This window comes from Urocampus carinirostris, chromosome 4 (genome assembly GCF_059441175.1).
Source record: "Urocampus carinirostris isolate Australia breed hairy pipefish chromosome 4, RoL_Ucar_1.0, whole genome shotgun sequence".
NCBI lineage: Eukaryota > Metazoa > Chordata > Actinopteri > Syngnathiformes > Syngnathidae > Urocampus > Urocampus carinirostris.
This window is the reverse complement of record NC_142352.1, coordinates 44,721,229-44,738,326: the sequence shown is the minus strand read 5'-3', so window position 1 is coordinate 44,738,326 and position 17,098 is coordinate 44,721,229. Positions and strand designations below refer to the sequence as shown.

At 42.6% G+C, this 17,098-nt stretch overlaps 1 protein-coding gene across 3 annotated transcripts; it reads right to left on the bottom strand.

Moving 5' to 3' along the window:
- Positions 1–2,411: 2,411 nt before the first annotated feature.
- LOC148367666 (leukotriene B4 receptor 1) lies at positions 2,412–8,918 on the bottom strand. 3 transcript variants are annotated; one of them, XM_088334684.1, is made up of 2 exons: positions 8,834–8,918; positions 2,412–3,540 (listed from the first exon to the last, which is right to left on the bottom strand). In XM_088334684.1, the coding sequence occupies exon 2, from the start codon at positions 3,488–3,490 to the stop codon at positions 2,453–2,455; it is 1,038 nt and encodes a 345-aa protein (XP_088190810.1). In that variant the 5' UTR covers positions 3,491–3,540; positions 8,834–8,918; the 3' UTR covers positions 2,412–2,452. The 3 variants fall into 3 exon arrangements, with proteins under 3 accessions (XP_088190810.1, XP_088190809.1, XP_088190808.1); XM_088334683.1 differs by lacking the exon at positions 8,834–8,918 and adding an exon at positions 5,986–6,258; XM_088334682.1 differs by lacking the exon at positions 8,834–8,918 and adding an exon at positions 4,616–4,755.
- Positions 8,919–17,098: the final 8,180 nt, after the last annotated feature.

Below are 17,098 nucleotides of genomic sequence, written 5' to 3'. Positions count from 1 at the left end.
TGATGTCATGAGATCGAACCTCCTGTGTGTAGTTTGCTCGTTCTCCCCGTGCTTGCGTGGTTTCCTCTGGGCACTCTGGTTTCTTCCCACAGGCTAGATGAAACATGAGGATCGAAGGGGGAGGCCTATAGATTGTCTCAGCATAATATGTGAATTCCAATTGCTACTGTAGGAACTCAAGAGTAATAGTAGATGTACCCAACAATTCTCTGAATACATATAATGTGATGTGTTAGACAAATATAGGTCAGCACTTTTACAAAGCACTTCATTCATTCAGTTTCACTTTGTTGTACTTCGTCCAATTTGGATTTCATGGTTGTCTACAAGGGCAGCACGGCACAGTTCTGAGGTCATGGGTTCAAATCCAGCTACCAGACTTTCTGTGCGGGGTTTGTATGTTCTCCCCGTGCTTGCGTGGGTTTCCTCCGGGCACTCCGGTTTCCTCCCACATTCCAAAAACATGCATGTCAGGTTAATTGGCCGGTCCACATTGTTCCTAGGTCTGAATGAGCGAGTGAGTTGTCTGTCTCTGTGTGCCCCGCGACTGGCTGGCAACCAGCTCAGGGCGTCCCCTGCCCTCTGCCCAAAGATAGCTGGGATGGGCTCCAGCACCCCCGCGACTCTACTGAAGATAAGCGGTGCAGATAAGGGATGGATGGATGTATTTCAAGCATGTAATAACATGCAATGAAATAAATATTTTCCGTTGGCATGATAGAAGATGAATTCACCTTATTAAATTTTAGCTCAGTTCAGAGTGTTGATTGAAATATGAGATTAAATTTGTACCGGACATTTAACCTGATATGCATGCTGCATGCTTGAAATCATGTTGTTCTGTCAGGTGCCTCTGCAAACATTTATTTTATTTTGAGATTGATGCGCACACACCCTTAATCCTCTGCAGTTTCTCTGCATAGATGGTGCTTAATATCACTTTGACTTTCCTCTAAGCTTCATTTGGGTCTATGAGAGAATGTAGACCTTTCTGGAAACATTTCATAAGAAGGCACTTTCGATCCCTTGACTCACAAGAGTTATCAGGTTAAAATGCCAAATTTAGATTCAAAACCCTGGTCCCCCCGAAAACACCTAAAATGAAAAACGGTCCATAAACGCCTGATACTGTTCTTAAAAAGTTAAACCCTAAGTGCGTAACAAATAGGCAGCAGGACATTAAAAATCTTCAGTCACCATTTTCCAAGAATCTGATTGTAATTATTTCTTATGATCCTGTGATCTTATTGCTTTCCTATGATTTGATTCTGATTTCTGGGGCAGATTATTAACAATAATTGTGAAGAGTAGGCCTAGCTAAACCGCCCAAAACAGAGCGATATTTGTATTCTTTATTTTTTTTTTTAATGAGTTGACAAAATGTATCTTTAAAAATGTCATTTATTTGCTTCTGCTATCGTACTGGGTCTCTCAGAAGTCGGTGTACCCAATAAATGACGTGTTCACAGCCCGTTAACGCACACAAATTACGACTTCCACAATGTAATCACGAAATGAAAAGTGATGTTAACACTGACATCTCCTGGTCAAGCGAGGTATCAAAGATATATGTTGAGTCGGGGGCCTTCCTCAGTTTATAATTAACTGGCCAGGTTGAAAACTGTTACACAATCATATGAGTGCTGAGAAACCATTGTAAAGATTTTTGAAAACACAACATTCGCATTCTCACGCACACCATTTCTGCATTTTGTATTACAACAAAAGGAACCAACAACTTGTCATTTTGCAATCTTGCCACAGAGAGGAAGTAAAGATCCCCGAGTCTGACATTCGTCTGCTCCAAGATTAAAGGAGATAAAGTAGCTCTTAAAATCATTTGAGATTTTGGGGCTTGCTATGAAATGCCCACATTAATCACCATGGTATTTAAAGTAGACGCCAATCCAATGGACTTCCTTAAAATACTATGTTGTGTTGGCCTCAACTAGTACAAAATAATTTTTGTGTTTGAATAATATAATTTAAAAAACAAAAACAACAGCACCAAGCTGTTTTTATTCATCTCAGGAATCATTGGTTTTGGAAATAGTGATGACGACATCTCACCGCAATTTAAGCTAATGACAAATTATGACTGCTTCAGAATTTTGGTGAACTGTATTTGAGGCATTAGCTGAAGCCTGAGCGTTTGTGCTGTCATCTTTATTCACAATGGCTAGCCTCAGACATGAATGTAAACAAGTTTATTTTGTTTCTAATATTAAGTTATCATTAATATTATTCAAAACGTTATGGATCTTTTTTTTCTAGAGAAACTACATATGTTGGGCGAAACACAATATTTTAAATTTTATGTATTTTATTATACTTCCATGCTAATAAATGTACAGTAAATGTTAACAGTTCAATTTCTAATACAATAAAACAAAAACAAAAACAGATATAAACCTTATATACATGCTGATACAGACACAGTTGGTTCACATTGCTAGGAAAGATTGTTCGTATATTTGTCAATTTGCTCCTTTGCCTCAGAGTCACACTGAGAACTGCTGGTCTGATTGTTTTGTCTCTTTGACACAAAGGAGAACTCCCTGTTGCCCTCACCTGGAGAGGTGCTGGAGATGTGCTGGAAGAGTTTGCAGATGCCCGTGTCCCGCAAAGAGCTGCGGAAAGAGCGGGCAGCAAACATGTAGAGAACAGGGTTGATGGTGCTGCTGATGAAGACCATGGCTCCGCTGATGTAGGCCATGTTGTTGCGCACGTCCTCCAAATTTTCCCCAACGATGGGGTAGGATTTCTCTGTTGCCAGGATGATCAGCGAGAGCAAGTTCCCGATGTGGTAGGGTGTCCAGCAAATGGCAAACACCACCACCACACTGGCGATGAGAACGGTAGACTTGCGCTTAGACTTGAAGGTCATTTGAGTGATGCGGCTAAACAGGCAGCCGTAACACACCAACAGGATAGAGAACGGCAGAATGTAGCCCACCACAGTCTCTAGCAGCACACAGATCATCTCCTGAGTGGCCGAATTGTATTGGTTGTACAAACAGTGCTCCTCTCCTGACTCCTCGTCGACCACCCTCGTAAGAAGAGCTGGCACGCTGAACAAAAAAGCCATGGTCCACAGGAACAGCAAGGCTTTACAAAGGGCCTTACGCCTTTTCCATCCCGCTGAGGCGAAGGGATAGCGCACAGCTAAAAAGCGCTCCACACTCATAAGAGTGATGAGAAAAACACTCCCGTACATGCAAGCGTTAATCACGAAGCCCATGACTTTACAGCTGAGCTCGCCAAAGATCCACGAACGGACCAACGAGTAGATCCACAAGGGCAGGGTGATGAGCACCAGCAAGTCGGCAGCAGCCAGGTGGAGAATCAGCACCACCGTGTGCGAGCGGTGTTTGACGTGCCGCAGGATGGTCCAGATCACCAGGAGGTTTCCGGGTGTCCCCACCAGGAAAGACAGGCCCAGAATCACGCAGACCGCTACCATTCCGCTGCCAAATTCCTCAGGAGCCATTTCATCCAGAGGAGGGAGCGAGCTTGAATGTGAGGTGCTGACTGTGGTGTCTGTACGAAAAACAAAAACAAAGTGCAGCACCAGCAAGGCCTCGCTTCCTCTTTTTTTTGCATGAAAAGTGGCAATTTCCTGTCAGGGGTGACTCAATATTTTCACCAACAGTTGGTTTGGCATGTGAATTTGTGCTTGTCAACTAATTATTTTGTTTAATTGATCAAAGAGCATGACAAAGAATCAAAGGATAGTACAAAGTAAGAGCTTGTAAAGGTATAAGATAGCAAAATGTTTCAGGTTTCTCATAAGTATCTAAATATAGTTTTTTTTAACTTTTTATAAAAAATTCTAAATGACAAAATTATCCATATTTTGGAGAGTAACTATGCAAGTCATACATGCCAACCTTTTTACGTGAAAAAGAATTAGATTTTATCGCACACTCAAAGGAAATCCATTGTGATCTTTGGAACGATTTATTGATGCTTATTCTTGCTTCAAAAGGATGCAGCCAAAGACTACATACTGTACTATTCTCAAGTCAATATCCTTTTTGTTGTGTAAATTTGAAAAAGCTGTCATTTTTAACAATTGGTAGGCGTTGTAAATGTTAGAAAACTACGTGTGTGGTCATTTTCTTAGCACCAGCATGGACTTTTGCAGTGTTTTTCTGTAAAAAAAAGCACAATTTTCAGGTGATAGTTCATTACACACAGAAGCAAAATATTGTCAGTGGCTGAAGTTAATAAAACACCCCATCCTGAATAAAATTAAATATGTATTCTGATATATTAGCCTGGAGAGTGATGGGCACCACCAGGCTCTACTTGCCCAAGACACAACACTGGGGCACCAGTGGTTAAAGGATCCAACCAACCAATTCTGGTAATTATGCATTTTTTCCGCATCAGTTGACCACATTATTATCACATTTTGATAGATTATAGATAAACCAGGGCTCGGGAACCTTTTTAACGCAAAGAGCCAAAATGATTTTTTGTTTTGTTTTTTGCAAGAGCCGTAGCGCTAACTGCCATGCATTAGCCCGCCTAGCTAGGTCGGCTAACAGCACTGCCGCCGTCAAACAAGACACCTCCGCCGTCAACTTTGGATTGCTGAACGTCAGCTCACTCAGGAACAAGGGCCACTTCATCAAAGATGTCCTCGCCGAACGCAAACTTGACTTCCTCATTTTAACAGAAACCAGGCAACAAACAAACGACTTCGCTGCTCTGAATGACTCCACTCCTCCCGGCTTTGTTTACATCTGCCGTCCCCGTGGCAACGGCCGTGGAGGAGGTCTCGCGGTGATCCACCGCGAGAAGTGGAAAGTTTTGCCTGTCTCCGTCACTGCATTGAGCTCTTTTGAATGCCTGAGGCGTGTTCAGGAGAGTGATCAGACATGTAGTCTCTTGATAATCGCTTGCCGCGCACTGCTGAACGTTTTGTAATCGCTCACTGTGATTGCCTTACTGATCCAAAATGGCCGACGACAGTACAATGGATTTCGTTCTACAGCTTGCTTTGAGCGAGTTGGCTGAAATGAGCGACAGTTCGCATATTGACACAGTTAAGGTTATCCTAAACGCAGTGGAAGGGTCATACCTGTCTTGCATTGTTCACAAACATTACCAGGCAATGTAAGACGATATATTACATGATGACATTCAGCACTGGAGCAAGCGAGAGAGAGAGAGAGGTAGAGAGAGAGAGCGAGCAAGCGAGAGAGAGAGAGAAAGAAAGAAAGAGGAGAGAGGGAGAGAGAGCAAGAGAGAGCAAAAGCGAGAGAGCGAGAAGAGAGAGAGAGAGAGAGCAAGAGAGAGAAAGAGAGAGAGAAAGAGAGAGAGATACTGAGATACTGATAGTGTAATAATCTGTGAAGCCCTTTGAGACTCTTCGTGATTTAGGGCTATACAAATAAAAATGACTTGACTTGACTTGACCATAACACTTTGAATAGTCCTATGTAATGGAAAGTTGTGTTAATTATATGCAAACTACTTGAATTTGTATTTAGAAGGTTAAACAATTTAATTAATGTTGACACTCGACGGATATGAGGTTTCTGTATTGCAGGCCTGCACTAAAAGACTGATTATTCTATTGATTATATTTTTCATCTATTAATAGGATAAACTAAAACATGACTTTATATTCCTGAATTGCAAAACAAAACCTCCTATTTTCAAAATAAACATTTTCAATGAGAATCCCAAAAGTTATATTTTGTCACAACATTACCATTTCATTTTTAGATTTTAGATCAGCCCTAGTCAGCAATTACCAATACTTAAAAAGACACGTGCACATGGTCTGAGCAGTACTAACAATATTGGGGGGGGGGGGGAAAAGTCCTCTATTAAAGAGTTGCCAATGATAGTAGTAACTGCCATAATTAACATGTTTTGTTTTTATTTAAAACAAAAGTATTTGGTCCACATATCGTGAAAGATAATTAAATGCTGCAAATATTGAAAGGACAGTGTGTATAATTTGCCTACCAGATGGAGCTGATGGTTCTTGTTGAATCACTTGAGGCGCCTGAGGATAATCCTCAGTACCTCTAAAGTCCCATGTGGGAGGCTTCTTAGTTCACCAAAGGAGAATCCCAGTTGGCCTTGGTAACGGGCATTCTGGAGTGTGGGGCACCAAAGCCAGATGTGCTCAGCCAATTCTTCTTCACCAATCTTCGCACTTCCAGGAATGGTGGCCGGACCGCGCAATAGAATAGAATAGAATAGAATATACCTTTATTGTCATTGTTACAAAATGGGTTGAACATATTGCGACAACGAAATTGGACGTGGCACTTCAGTTCACATTTAACAGTGAGGATAAAAGAAAACAAAGAAGATAAAGAAACAAAGAAAATAAGGTTACATCGCCAACAGCACTCGTCAGGGTGAGATCCTCCATCTTCTGCACTGTCGACGCCATGTTGGAAATCAAAGTAAGCGGTCTTTCTCCCGTGATTACTCGGGCACGCGAGCGCTCAATAATCACTGGCCGTTCAGAAGCTAGCGATAGCTCGCGATAGCAATCACTCACTCTCCTGAACACGCCTCTGGTGTTTAAGCTTCCCGGACCCTCGCCAACCATCATTGCTACAATTTATCGCCCCCCCGAAGCCACATAGTGATTTTATCAATGAATTCTCCAGCTTAGTTACACATTTATCCACTCTCTCGCCATATTGAATTTTATTGGGAGATTTCAATATTCACATGGACAACCCCAACCTGCCACTCACCAGAGACTTCACATCCTGCCTGGAGAGCCTCGGGATACACAGCCTTATTGACTTCCCCACCCACACATTGGACTTGGTCTGCTGCTCTGGCCTCTCTACCTCCAAGCCCACTGCTGATGTTTTTCCTAAATCTGATCATGTCCTCCTCACTTTTAACACCGTACTCTGTCTCTCTACTGTCAAAACCTCCCGTCTCATTTCTTTTCGTAATACCAAAAATATCAACATTGACACCCTCTGCTCCATTATTGACCGTTCCCCGCCCCCAGAAGCTCTCTCAAGCCCGGATGACCTCACCGCTCACTACAATGTCTGCCTCACAAATATTCTAAATTCTCTTGCCCCCCTGAAGACCAGGACTGCCTCATTCTTCACATCTGCCCCCTGGTTTACACCCGCTCTTAGGTCAATGAAATCAAAGAACCGCCAACTTGAGGGACTCTATAAGAAAACCGCCTCACCATCCATAAGGACATGTACATTACCCATACTGCTAAATACAAGGACCAAATTGCACAAACTAAATCCAGCTACTACTCCGGCCTCATCCTTTCCAACGAAGGAAATTCAAGAACTCTCTTCTCTGTCATGGACAAAATCCTCCAGCCACCAAATTCTCTCCCCCTCCACCTGTACTCCACAGCAACCTGCAACTCCATAATGGAGTACTTCAATCACAAAATCCTTAAGATTCATCAATAACTCCATCAAAACCTGTCTGCTCCCTCCCCATCTGAATTTCCTTCTTGTCACTTCTTCTCCAGTTTTGCTCCACCCACGACTGCTGAATTATTCAACCTCATACTCAAATCCAAGACCACCACTTGCCAGCTCGATCCCTCCCTTCATCCCTTGTTAAATCCTGCCTCCCTTCCCTGCTCCCTCTCATATCTGCCATTATCCACTCCTCACTCTCTTCTGGTATTGTCCCATCACTTTTCAAAACCGCTGCTGTTACCTCTACACTGAAAAAACATGGTGCTGACCCCAACAACTTTGACAACCTCCGCCCCAACTCCAATCTTCCATTTATTTCGAAAATCCTTGAAAAAACTGTTGCTGCTCAACTCCACTCGCACCTGTCTCTCCACTCTCTCTATGAGCCCTTTCAGTCTGGTTTCCGCCCCCGCCACAGCACAGAGACTGCCCTAATCCATATTGTAAACGATCTCCTCTTAGCTTCTGGCTCCGGTTTAGTCTCCATCCTCATCCTCCTAGACCTGAGCGCCGCCTTCGACACAATATCTCACCCTATCCTCCTCAATAGACTCTCCTCCATTGGTCTCACCCATACTCCCTTCAGTTGGTTCCATTCCTACCTCACTGGCCACACTCAGTTTGTCCAGCTGAAATCCTTCACCTCAAAGCCCTCCCTAGTCACCACAGGCGTACCCCAGGGATCTGTCTTAGGTCCTCTTCTCTTCATCGTCTACCTCTTGCCTCTTGGTCATATCCTCCGCAAATTTAATATCCACTTTCACTGCTTTGCTGATGACACCCAACTCTACCTCTCCTGCAAACCAAACTCCATACTCCCACCTCCCTCCCTCACCTCTTGCCTTTCCGAACTCAAAACATGGTTCACAACAAACTTTCTTAAATTAAATGCCAATAAAACAGAATTCCTCCTTCTTGGCACCAAATCCACTTTATCCAAAGTAAACAATTTCTCTCTCAACATCGACAGCTCCTTAGTGTCCCCCTTCCCCCAGGTCAAGAGTCTGGGTGTCATCCTGGATAGCATGCTTACCTTCCACTCACATATCAACACCATCACCCGCACTGCTTATTTCCACCTCCGCAATATTACCAGACTCCGCCCTTCCCTCACCCCCCGCACCACTGCTATTCTCGTCCACAGTCTTGTCACATCCCGCCTTGACTACTGCAATGCTCTCCTCTTCGGCCTTCCTCAAAAGTCCCTCCATAAAATTCAGCTGGTTCAAAACGCCTCTGATCGCATCATCACAAAAACATCTTCCCAGCAGCACATCACCCCCGTTCTCCAACAGCTACACTGGCTTCCTGTTCAGCATCGCATCAGCTACAAACTGATCCTATATACATATATGGCCATTCACCACCTGGCTCCTCCTTACCTGTCCGACCTTCTCCAGGTGCACGTCCCCACTCACTCCCTCAGATCCTTGTCCTCCCTCCGACTGTCAGTGCCCCCTGCCCACCTGAGCACCATGGGAGCCAGAGCCTTCAGTCGCGCTGCTCCAAAGCTTTGGAACAATCTACCTCCGGACCTCCAAAACTGCACACCTCTCTCCACTTTTAAGTCACGAATAAAGAAGATAGAACAATAACCCTTAAAAACGGATTTTTTACGACACTGATTTAGTATCTTTTTGGTAGCAAAGCAGCTTGTGTTTGAAAACGGGAATGAGCTGGCTGAGCTTGTCGAAAAACAAAAAGGGCACTTTTTAGAGAAACTGATGATAGCATTCGTAATTCTAGTTACCAAATCACACTCCTGACATATACACACATCTGACCAAATCGTCCAGTCTGTCTGACTTCAGTCCACACAATCTGTACCACTATATTGTAAATGGAGTATCCCCATACACCGGTGCTGATCTAAAAGCTTCTAAAAGTCTGGACGCATACCAGTTATTCGTAGCTGGTACGTGTTGCTGCGCTTCGTTGTACTGACAAATGCACCTCAGGCGTGACACGTCCTCTTGTGCAATCGTTACTAAAACGACTTTGTATCTAAATTTTGGGTGAATGTAATCGGACAGTAAAACACGGGGCATTTCCACCTTGAATAGAAATCCCTTTTGAGCATGTTTAAAATATTTACTTTCTCCCATTTTATCAGTTGATAATTTGGCAGATCATTTTGCTCTGTGGCCTTGGGGGTAGGGCACCGGCCGCATGACTGGGAGGTTGCTGGTTTGTGCCTCGGCCGCTGTGCCTAAGACTTACAACATTCGTACTTGTTGCCTCCCAGCTTGGCGCTCGGCAGTAGTGTTTGGAATTGGGGGGTTTGGTCACCTAATGACTCCCAACGACAGGTGTTGCGACACATCGGTTGGGTTCAGGGAGTGAGCTGGGGATTCCTTCCTCTGTATCACTCTCCCAGAAAGAGTCAAGAATGTGAGTGTGTTCTTGACCCTAGCGACCATTCTTCGGTCGTGGTCATTGATATGTGTTTAAACTCAAATGCTCATTCAGATGCTTTCTGTTAGGGTGAATCTTGCCCTCCATCATGGCTCTCATTCTGCCAGGGAAGGCAATGTGACGACACGTGCAATATTAAATCAAAATTAAGCTAACTGTAGTTTGATGGCTATAGAAACTGGTTACGTTGTGTTTAATGTTTGTTGGGGCAATAATTTTTATTTGCCTGAATATAAAATGTTGACCTGTATGGAATTGATTAAGTGAACACATCTAAAATTGTTCAACAGACCTTCGTGTGTTACTTTTATTCCTGAGCTCTGCTTCTTTGTGTTTAAAATGGAATATTACATGAATCCGTCAACATGTAGGGCAATTTGATACGTTTTGTCCCTCGATAGATACCAGTATGAGTAATCAACCTGTGAATAGTGCTCAGCACTAATACAAAGTATCCTTACCAAAGGTTACTCATCCATGTAAAAAATGATGACATTCAGCACTGGAGCAAGCGAGAGAGAGAGAGAGGTAGAGAGAGAGAGCGAGCAAGCGAGAGAGAGAGAGAAAGAAAGAAAGAGGAGAGAGGGAGAGAGAGCAAGAGAGAGCAAAAGCGAGAGAGCGAGAAGAGAGAGAGAGAGAGAGAGAGAGAGAGAGAGAGAGCAAGAGAGAGAAAGAGAGAGAGCAAGAGAGAGAAAGAGAGAGAGATACTGAGATACTGATAGTGTAATAATCTGTGAAGCCCTTTGAGACTCTTCGTGATTTAGGGCTATACAAATAAAAATGACTTGACTTGACTTGACCATAACACTTTGAATATTCCTATGTAATGGAAAGTTGTGTTAATTATATGCAAACTACTTGAATTTGTATTTAGAAGGTTAAACAATTTAATTAATGTTGACACTTGACGGATATGAGGTTTCTGTATTGCAGGCCTGCACTAAAAGACTGATTATTCTATTAATTATATTTTTCATCTATTAATAGGATAAACTAAAACATGACTTTATATTCCTGAATTGCAAAACAAAACCTCCTATTTTCAAAATAAACATTTTCAATGAGAATCCCAAAAGTTATATTTTGTCACAACATTACCATTTCATTTTTAGATTTTAGATCAGCCCTAGTCAGCAATTACCAATACTTAAAAAGACACGTGCACATGGTCTGAGCAGTACTAACAATATTGGGGGGGAAAAAAAGTCCTCTATTAAAGAGTTGCCAATGATAGTAGTAACTGCCATAATTAACATGTTTTGTTTTTATTTAAAACAAAAGTATTTGGTCCACATATCGTGAAAGATAATTAAATGCTGCAAATATTGAAAGGACAGTGTGTATAATTTGCCTACCAGATGGAGCTGATGGTTCTTGTTGAATCACTTGAGGCGCCTGAGGATAATCCTCAGTACCTCTAAAGTCCCATGTGGGAGGCTTCTTAGTTCACCAAAGGAGAATCCCAGTTGGCCTTGGTAACGGGCATTCTGGAGTGTGGGGCACCAAAGCCAGATGTGCTCAGCCAATTCTTCTTCACCAATCTTCGCACTTCCAGGAATGGTGGCCGGACCGCGCAATAGAATAGAATAGAATAGAATATACCTTTATTGTCATTGTTACAAAATGGGTTGAACATATTGCGACAACGAAATTGGACGTGGCACTTCAGTTCACATTTAACAGTGAGGATAAAAGAAAACAAAGAAGATAAAGAAACAAAGAAAATAAGGTTATAATTTACACAATATAAAGGAACAAAGAAGATAAAGGTTATCATTTACACAATATTTACACAAGAATTGTGGGCATGCAGGATGTTACATACAGTTTTGGGATTGTATCAGTGCAATATGCGTTAGTGCTAAAATAGTCAACATTGTGCAAAGTGAGCATAGGCATGAATACAATTTTACATCTGTATGAGGTAGTGTGTTTGCAAGAGTTTCACTTTTTTGTGCAATGTGTGTTAAGGGTTGTAATGCCTCTGGGGAAGAAACTGTCTCTGAATCTGTTTGTTTTTGTTTTGTGTGACTTGTACCGCTTGCCGGAAGGCAGCTGGTTAAAGAGGTGGTGGCCGGGGTGAGAAAAGTCCTTGATGATGTTTTCTGCTCTGCTGAGGTAGCGAGAGCAGGCAATGTCCTCCAGACTGGGTAGAGAGCAACCAACGATTCTCTGGGCTGTGTTGATGACCCTCAGAAGTGTTTTCCTGTCTGCTGCCGCGCACCCAGCATGCCACACCGTAATGCAGTATGTTAGAATGCTCTCCACTGTGGCTTTGTAAAAGGACACCAGCAGCTGCTGTTTTAGATGTTTTTTCCTGAGCACTCTCAGGAAATGGAGTCGCTGCTGGGCCTTCCCTACCACCGCTCGGGTGTTTGGAGACCAGGAGAGGTCATCGGAGATGTGCACACCCAAGAATTTGAAAGAGTGGACTTTCTCTACACAGTCTCCTTTTATAATGAGTGGTGCTGGGTTCCTGCCTTTCCTCCTGAAGTCCAGTAAGATGAGACAAGATCATTGTGGTTTTTATTTGATAATTGGGTCTCTTCTTCCAGGTTGGGGTGGGAAAAAGTAAGGGAAATGAGGTGAGGGTAGGTTGTATGCTAGGGGTTGGCAGTTCATGTTAATGAAGAGTCTGAGCTTCAAACTAGGGCCTTAGGTGGGAGAAGAAGGGAGCCGAGTTTGGCCTCGTCATCAGCAAGGTCATTGCCTGGGAGCTTGCAGTAGCCTCGGACCCATATTAGTTGGATCCTTTTGGTGTGTGGAAAGGCCGCCAGTTTGGATTGTATTTCGAGGATGGAAGGGCCTAGGTTATTTGGATTGTTGAGGGATTGAAGTAGAGACTTTCAGTCTGTGATGAGGGAAGCTGGCGACCAGCTGTCATTTTGTTAAAGCCAGTTGATGGCTGCGTTTTGGAGCAGCCTTCTCGGCTTGATAGGAGCTGCTTCCTTTGGTTGTGTGCCAGGAATGGATCAGAGATCTTTCTCAGAAGACAAACACTCCTGCCCCTCCGATTTGCATACCGTTGAGGTTGGAGCCTTCAGTAAAGACATACAAACCTGTTGGGTCTGGTACGGCAATAATTTGTATTTTTGCTGCTAGTTGTTGGGAAAAAGATGCAGATTTCTGGATGGGGGGTAAAATGGATGAGGTTACCATGGAATAGAAGATTTTTTACGGTCTCTATGGCTTATGCTATAAAGTTGAGATAGGAGAGTAATGGGGTGATGAAGGTTCTCCAAGGCATTTTGGACAGTGTGTTTCGAAAAGCACTCTCCTTTCGTTGCTGGGGGAGGGATGGGACCATTCCTTGGCCTTTCTTGGACTGGCCAACTTTAGTCGGGTGGATATCAGTACAATCTGGGCTTTGTGGAAGACGGCAGCAATGGCAGTCATTCGCAGATGGCCCGTTACGGTCCGTTCCTATTCCTCTCTATTTTGTGGATGACGGTGGAGGAAGCCCAGGGCACCCATGCAGTGCTGCATATTCAGCAAGCGTTTTGATGGTCATGGTGTACATCGTCCGGATATCGAATAGCCGCCACCTCCAAGATATGCCGGTCAGTTGTCGCAGGAGTTTGATGCAATGCCTAGTGACTTGGCTCAGGTACCGTATATGTTCATTGACGTAAGACAGCTGTCGTATCGAACCCCAAGGAAGATAGGAGTCAGATACACCTAGTGTTTGAGCCCCTGATGGTGATTTTTGAGAACCATGAAGATTCGGCAGCATCCATTCTGAAAAGGGTGACTTACGACTTTGACATATTGAATGTGAGATTATTTTTCGAGGACCATTGTTGACTTTGACGGTCTCGGATTTTAGTCTAACCGCCACTTTTTCTTCATTACGGCCACTACAGACCAGTCAGCGTAGCCAGATACAAGGGTGGAGGGCCTAAAAGAGTCATGCTAGTCGGTGATGTGTATTGTATTGAGGTGTGGTGATATAACTGAGCCTAGGGGGAGAGGTGTATGTAGCTGTCCTATGATGCCAACTGGAAACAAGTACTTAAAGCACATAGAGGAATACAAACTACGGAGACTCAAAGTAACAATTTTTTTTTCTTATTATTGTTTTGTTAAGCTGCCCTGTGACTGACTGGAAATCAGTTCAGGGTGTCCCCTGCCCACTGCCCAAAGTTAGCTGGGATAGGCTCCAGCACCTCTGTGACCCTGTTGAGGATAAGCGGTGCAGATAATGGATGGATGGATGTTTTGTTCAGCCTTTTGCAGTGCTTTAACAGCAAGATGGCCATCAGTTATGTCAGCTCTCTCTAGGCTAGGCTTATGTCATGTAAAATAAATAGAACAGAATAGAATAGAATATGCCTTTATTGTCATTTTTACAACATGGGATATGCTGTGACAACGAAATTGGACGACTCCAGTTCATTTACAGTGAGGATAAGGAAACAAAGACACAAAGGAACAAAGAACTAACTGACTTTGTTGTCCTCGGGGGGGAGGGGGGGGGGGGGGGGGGGGCTGTGAGGGTCAAACAGAGTTGCCGGACACAAACGAATGTTTGATCTTACATTACACAGTCCAGCGTTTTTCCGAATTGCTCAGTCCACAATTTAGTAGATTTGGGAGTCCACAATTGAAAGGATTTGGGAGTACAGTCAATAAACATGCCCGATTAAAGTCGCCGTCGACGATAAAGCTCCGTTGGGGTAGTGCAAGCTGATGTTTAGCAGCGGGCAGAAGATTTCGCGCTATGCTAACGTTAGCATCTGGTGAAACTGTTAGCGGTGGAAAGTATACAGCAAACACAAAGACCACAGTTAACTCTCCCGGTACATAGCTAGAAACTCCATATCGAGTGAGCAGTGTGTGTCAATGGTTCCGCTATTATTGTAGCGCGTAGTCTCCAACCCCTGTTTTTACCGGAGTCTTCGTCTTGTTCGAGCCGGTGATGTAATGCGGCGTCGGGAAAGCCAAGACTCCGTGATGGCAAAAAAAAGTCCTCCAATTCCGGACGTTGTTGGTGGCGATCCGCAGCTCAATTCGCTCATTGTGGACGGATGGATCTGGCGTTGGTTGAACATGCTTGGGAGCGCTGGTCTGTGTGGTCGCCTTCTTAGCTTAGCTCAGCCTTTTCTCCGTCGTTGTCATTGTCGGCAGGCGGCAAATCTTCCATGGAGATCCGGTGGTCTCTGTATATCCCTCGGGATGTAGTGGATATTATTGTAAATGCGAAGGGAGTCGAAGGGAAAATAAGAGGGATCAGGGGACACTGAAAAACAAAAGACGAACTGGAGCCAGAGCCGCAGCGTCTACCCGACGCGCCGCCATCTTGATCAAATAAATTATTTGTCAGTTAAATAATCAGAATTAAAAAATAATAATTTCACGTCTAATTGTAGACCCCAAAATTGAATTGTTAGACATTAATTCCTGCACTTATTTTATAGTACATGATCTCCAGTTGATAATTTCTGTCATTCTGCAGAATTACAGGTACAGCTTTTTTATTCTTGTATGAGTCAATACATTTATCATAAGCCTGCTGAGTAACTGAAATAAATATTTTTGTTGTTGTGGTGCAAATGTAGTTTATTTACAATTCGACTACTGTACAGTTATGGTATATACTGTATGTGAACTAAATACACATTTGTCAACCTCGGAGTACTTAACAAAGCATGTTTAAAGTACGTTTTAGTTTTCTTACTTTAGTTTTCTTCATTCAAATCAATATCGTTTTTTAAATAAAATAAAATAAAGCTATATAATACACACTGTTCCTTTAATACTAGTGTATCAACAAAACAAATACAACAGCATAACCCAGGATCACCATGGTAACGGTTTCACTGTTGTCAAGTAATGGCCCTGATGAACTTTGTAGTGCTAGTGGTGTTGTGTAAAACATAACACATTAACATTGTATGCACACCATTACATTCGGGCCTGCACATCTTCTGGCTTTGTCTTAAATAAAAATGCCTAAATAAATGTTTAGTTAGTGAAGACCTTGTTAGGCAGGTTGTATTGGTGATTTTTTTCCACTGGGTGTCACTACAGAGCTCTGGCTGACACTCATGACCAAACATGATTTTGAAGTGTGATGGAATACAGGTAATAGTATAGAACTAGCAGAATTGAGGGCACGGCGGGTGACTCTTTAGCACGTCTTCCAAACAGTTTTAGGTCTCTTGTTCAATTCCAGCGACGACCTCCCTGTGCGGGGTTTCCTCCTGCATTCCAAAACATGCACGACTGGTTGATAGGTGACTCCAAATTGTCTCTAGGTATTAATATGTGTGTGAATAGTTGTATGTCTATGTGATCCCTGTGCAGTGTTGGGAATAATGCATTAAAAAGAAACTTCTCTGTAACGAGTATTGTAAAGTGTATTTGGTAAAATTTTGTAACTATACAGTCGTTACTACGTGGTGCATTACTGCTTTTTTCTGCTAATTATTAAAAAGGGTCCTCTGGCTGTTGTACACTACTGCATCACACATCACAGTTAAACCTCAATCTACCAGCAATTTCCTGAGGAGGGTGGGCATCTTTATATTTACCTACAAAAAAACCCACAAATAAATACATTTATGGAGTCGTGACTTGATTGATTATGTTCCCCTCTTGTGCAGTGCAGCCCGCATCCCCACAATCGTTAGTGCGCTCAGAACAACCATGGGTGGATAGTTAAAAAAGAAAAGTTATGATTGACATTTTTAGCCCCAACCCAAATTTCGGGTCAGGGTTCAGACTTATGATCTTATTTCTGTTTCAGAGTAACACAGTACTTATTGGTGTCGGTAATCTGAGGGTAACTGCCTTACTTTTTAAATAAAGAAGTTAGTAACTGTAACTGAATTATCTTTTTCAGTAACGCGTGCAACACTGTTTACTAGATTCAAGATTGCCATTATTGTCATTACCATAAAATGCGAATTAATTTTTTTTGCAGCCTCTGTGTGCAGTGTTTACAAAGGAATTTCAAAATCCAGAGGAAGGGAGTTCAATCAAAATATAATAAATCAAACATATATATATATATATATATATATATATATATATATATATATATATATATATATATATATATATATATATATTCTTGTTTTTTACTCTTTACTCTTGTTTTTTATATATTCTTTCTTTTTAAACTTGTTATTGTATCAAATATTGAAAAGAAAACCATGAGGGTTTTCTATTACTTTGTTATATTAAATACATTATTGAGCTTTTAAAGAACCTTCTTTTGATTATTTCCA

Excerpts from the sequence above, each read along its gene's own strand:
- LOC148367666 (XM_088334682.1), bottom strand. The coding sequence starts at position 4,676 with ATGAGGAAGTCAAGTTTGCGTTCGGCGAGGACATCTTTGATGAAGTGG. Across the intron at positions 3,541-4,615 it reads GAAGTGGCCCTTGTTCCTGA|ACACCACAGTCAGCACCTCA; the intron begins GTGAGCTGACGT and ends TTTTTCGTACAG.